Raw genomic sequence first — 4872 nt, 5'->3', positions numbered from 1 at the left:
GCAGCACGCGGTCGGGACCGTCAATCCTGTCGCCGCACCCGGTCTCCCAGCCCGGCCGCGCCCGCGCTAAACCGCGGTCTGCGTGGGGGCGGGAAGCCCAGAGCTTCTCCACCGCTGCCCTCCTCCCTCCACCGCCCTCCAAAGCAAGACTCTCCTGCTCCAACACCAACTGGAAACAGCGTTGGTTTATTTAAAATGTTGTAGCTTTGGCTGGATAGCAAGGTAAAGTTGCGGGTTCGATCCCGGTGGGGCACATGCAGGAATCAACCGGTGAATGCATGGATGGGTGGAGCAACAAATCTCTCTCTTTCTCTCTCCTTCCCCTCTCTCAAAAAAATCAATAAATTAAAAAAATTTAAATGTTATTGTGAAAAGAATAAGCAGATGACAAATTCACATTTTCCCACACCATGTGGCAATCAGCACCCATTCTCCAAATGATCCCCCCTCCTATATAGGTAGATGGTATCACTCAACCACTGAGCCATGCTGGCCAGGCTAACTTAACTCTTATTTACAACTCATTAAGGAGAAACATAACACTGGTACAGGCACATTTTACACACTATAGAAATGGTTTTCATTACATATGCATATCTGTATAGACATGACATTAGCAACAACAATAATTAAAATGATATTTATTGAAGCCTTTGGGTATTTCTCTGGGCATATTTTTTGTATTATCTCACTTAATCCTCCCAAGAACCCAATGAAATGGTTCCATCTCTAACCCATTTGCCAAAGGTCACACAAGCTTAGAGGTAGAGTCTGGTTATCTACATTTATCTCTAGCACATTATCAGTATTATGTTTAAATTATTACTCTCTTTTATGGTTCACTCCTCCTATCTTCTAAAGTTAAATGTGAGCTTAATTTTGATGGTCCAGGCTTGAATCATTGCAAACTCAAGCTGCACTCCCTGAAGCAAAGAGAAGGGCACCCTTAGAATTCTCCAGAATTGGGCCTACTAATGTTTATTGACTCAGTCCTTCAAGGCAGGACAAAGGGGAGAGGGAGATTGGGGGCAAAAATGGGCGTGAGCGAAGTTCACAGAAAGTGAAAACTGCAGTGCGGGCACTTGGCCAGTTCCATTCTGTCCTGTCCTTTGGACACACTTGGTATGTGGACCTGGACCTTGACCTTGCCATCACAGTGGCTCCTGGGCTACGGCTAGTTAAGCCAACAAATCCACAGTTTGTAAGTGTGGCTTGAGAGAGACCCCTAGGAAATGGTCTCATGATGGTGCATATGGGAATGAAGTGCTATTCATTCATTCCTTCTCTCATTCGTTTATTTACTCACAAATGCGCCACAAATATTCTCTGACACTTACTATGTGTCAGGCCCTGGGTATATACAATGGAAGAGAAATGGCCAGTCCCTGCCCCTTTGGAGGTGAAATCTAGTTGCAGAGATAAATATTCATCAAATTCTCACACCCTCAAATGCCAAGTTGCAACTGGGACATGGGCAATAAGGGCTATGTTGCCAAGAGGGTTTATTATATGAGGTTTTACTTAAGTAGGTCAGGGAGGGCTTCCTTGAAGAAGTAGCACAGGAGCTGAGATGTGAAGGATGCACAGGGTTAACTTGGTGGGGAGGGGAAGGAAGTACATTCCAGGCAGTGCGACCAGCAGGTGCAAAGGCCCTGGGAAGGAGCACGGCAGGAGGAACTGAAAGGGGCCACAGTGGCTCGGGGGCGGGCGGAGAGGGAGGGAAGATGTGTGTGTGTGAAGGGTGCATGGCAACTAAAGAGTGTGGAGTGGGTCAAGGTCATTTTGGCCTAACCACGCATGTTTAGTTTAGGTGTTTGGTCTTGATCCTGAGATTGGTGGGAAACTTGTAAAGGGCCAGATGTGAATTTGCAAAGACCACTGGCTTGGGGTGGATACCAGAGTCTCGTGATGATGGCAGGCTGGATAGGACCTGGGAAGGGAAGATGAACTCCCCTACGCAGGAGGCCCTTTCAGGGATTATATTCTGCACATTAACATTAGGCCACAAAGTGTTCATTCTGCACATTAACATTAGGCCACAAAGTGTACATTCCAGGCAGTGCGACCAGCAGGTGCAAAGGCCCTGGGAAGGTGCAAGGCAGACCTTGTCCAAGCTGGGGGAGAGAGGGCGCATCTCTCCCGATGCTGAGTTGAGAGAAATTCGGGGCCAAAGCTAACATTCGCGGAGGCCCCACTGTGTGCCTGGCTTGTGGAGGGAGCACTGACCATGAGTCATGTCATAACTCAGGAACTGAACTATACCAAGCACTGCAAAGATCTCAGCCTGCGCCACACAGCTGGAATATTTGTTGGAAACAGCGAATGTTACCTGGTCATTCAGTGGAATCCCTTTTCCCATCTTCACTCGATTCTCCTCTGGGTGATAGTCATCTGCATCATAGAATCTCCACCCTAGCTTTAAGAACAAAGGGAAAGGGGGTGTGGCAGGCAGTGTGGCCCTCCCTGCACCCTCTTCTCTGCCAGCAGTCCCAGGGCCACCCGGGAGCAGGAGGGAGGAGGTCTGGAATGCCACTTTAAGATCCCCGCTCATGGGCACTGCAGCTCCTTTTTTCACTCATCACTATTCATAATCACCAAGGGGGAAGACAAAATTGCTTCGGTGGTTTTCACAAACCCTGTGCAGGTGCTGTGGTGAGTTTTACAAACCACTACAGGCCAGAAGAAAGGGTGGGGAAAGGGAGAGAAGCAAGCAGAGAGAAACAACACAGTAGGACTTGTAATTGGGAGGCAATGGAACAGGTTACCTCAGAAGCCAGCTGGGCGCCCACGGTTGATCTGTGGAAAGGACACAAGTGTTCAAACGACTGCTATTTCCCGACCTTCGCTGTGCCTTCTTCCATCCAAGGGTGGCTGCCCCGTTAGTACCAAAACACCAATAACTGATACTGAAGCAATGAGAGCTATGCTCTTGACCCTGAAGTCTAGGGCCTGACTTTAGTTTTCCCCAGGAATTTAAATGAAATAATCACCCAGGTACCACTAATCCCTCCATCCCCAAAGCAGGATGTAAGGTCTCATTAAACTCCTGAAGTTTTGCCCTAGCCGGTTTGGCTCACTGGATAGAGCGTTGGCCTGGGGACTAAAGGGTCCCGGGTTTGATTCTGGTCAAGGGCATGTACCTTGGTTGCAGGCACATCCCCAGTGGGGGTTGTGCAGGAGGCAGCTGGTCGATGCTTCTTTCTCATTGATGTTTCTAGCTCTCTATCCCTCTCCCTTCCTCTCTGTAAAAAAATCAATAAAAAAACAAAACCAACTGAAGCTTTTTCAACCCTGTTCCAAAGATGATTATTTTTTGAGAAAAATACTGAATTAATAATGAGATCAATTAGATCTTGAAATCATCCTCAACTCCTCCCGCCCTCTCTCATGCCTACATCCAGACCATCGACACATCTTGGCTCTTCCTTCAAAATACTCCAGCATATGACCGCTCCTCTCCATCTGCATTGTTTTCTGGCCTCATCTCCCACCACTCTTCCACCACAGCTTCCTTGCTGGTCACACAGACACCCAGCACAGGCACTTGCCATTCCCTCTGCCTACAATGCCCTTTCTGCAGCTATCAATGTGGCTCATTCCCTTGCTTCTTGTGGGTCTTGGTCAAATACCACTTCCTCTGAGGAGCCTTCCTTGACCATTCTCCCTGGCACTCTGTTCCCTGTACCCTCCTGTGTTTTCCTATAGAGCACCTCGCACCACTCGGCACACGCCATGTTTATTCACTTACTGCCTGTCTCCCATACTAGAATGCAAGCTCTTCCAGGGCACAGGTTTTCTCTGCCCTGGTCACTGAGTCAGTGACAGAGTAAGGACCGAGCCCAATAAATATTCACTGAGTGCATGGCTATCATTACCATAATTATAACCATATACATCATCTGGTTAAGACTCCCTCATGTGAGCCAAGGCAGAGAAGGGTACTGCCCAAGCTCACACAAGCAAGAACCGAGACCGAGGGCTCCCATTACATCACGCCAGTCTTACCTCTCAACTTCTTCAACTCATACAACAGTTTTATTTTCATTTCCGTTAAGATTTCCCAAATTATTTTAGGGCTGCACATGCCGTAATAATTTTGGAAAGTGAAACCTACCTACCTGGAGCAAGCAAGAGCCTAGACCTAGGCTCACTATACACCTGACTACGGGGCAGTTCTGGCGCAGATGTTGGTCTAAGAATAAACCTACCTACCTGGAGCAAGCAAGAGCCTAGGCCCACTATACACCTGACTACGGGGCAGTTCTGGCGCAGATGTTGGTCTAACTAAGAAGCCAAAGGCTAGCGCCCCCAGCTGGCCGGCGGGGCTGGGCAGAGGCTTTGTGGGAGCCAGCGTTCCTCCTTCCTCGCAAGCCCTCGGGCCTCCCCGCACAGTAACACCTTCCAGCTTTAGCTGATAAACACTAATCAAAGACGGTAAACGGTAAAAGTCAAGCTCCAAAATCTAATCAGGAAGCCCAGGGCCTCGCAGGAGGGGCCTGTGCTCTGCCCAGCCCGACAAAGGTCTGCAGGAGCCTGGGACCAGGTTTGCCCCCGCGCTTCGGGCTTTGCACCCTCCACCTGTTCTGACATCCGCGCCCGACCCCCCATTACCCCCACCGCCACCCCCGCCAGCAACGTGGGCTCTTACGCACTGCCAGGGCGCTCCCGGTGCCCCAGCAGCCGCCTCTTTACAAAGACTCTCGCTAGAGCCTCTGCACATACAGGAGGCCCCGGTGTAGGAGGCGGTGGCGCGCCCGGTGCCCCGGGGCGAGCAGGTTGGAGGGCGGGGAGAGGGAGCAGGTGCCCGGCCTCAGTTTATTGCCAAGCGCCGGGGACTCCCCGGGGTCTTCGGTCGCCGCGGGCACACGCCAC

General features: G+C 50.2%; 1 protein-coding gene across 2 annotated transcripts in view; it reads right to left on the bottom strand.

Annotated features, from left to right (window-relative positions):
- Positions 1–2838, bottom strand: part of IDNK (idnK, gluconokinase homolog (E. coli)) — a 9152-nt gene extending 6314 nt beyond the window's left edge. Inside the window, exons 1-2 of one of the 2 annotated variants that reach the window (XM_006759469.2) lie at positions 2766–2838; positions 2330–2416 (exon numbers count right to left, since the gene is read on the bottom strand). In XM_006759469.2, coding sequence (XP_006759532.1) covers positions 2330–2359 — 30 coding nt within the window. In that variant the 5' untranslated portion in view covers positions 2360–2416; positions 2766–2838. The remainder of the gene's footprint in view (positions 1–2329; positions 2417–2765) is intronic. The other variant, XM_006759470.2, reaches the window with a different exon arrangement.
- Between the last annotated feature and the right edge of the window lie 2034 nt (positions 2839–4872).

Source organism: Myotis davidii, unplaced genomic scaffold (genome assembly GCF_000327345.1).
Source record: "Myotis davidii unplaced genomic scaffold, ASM32734v1 scaffold556, whole genome shotgun sequence".
Classification (NCBI taxonomy): Eukaryota; Metazoa; Chordata; class Mammalia; order Chiroptera; family Vespertilionidae; genus Myotis; species Myotis davidii.
Note: the sequence above shows the minus strand (reverse complement) of the source record. Positions and strands in the feature narration are given on the sequence as shown.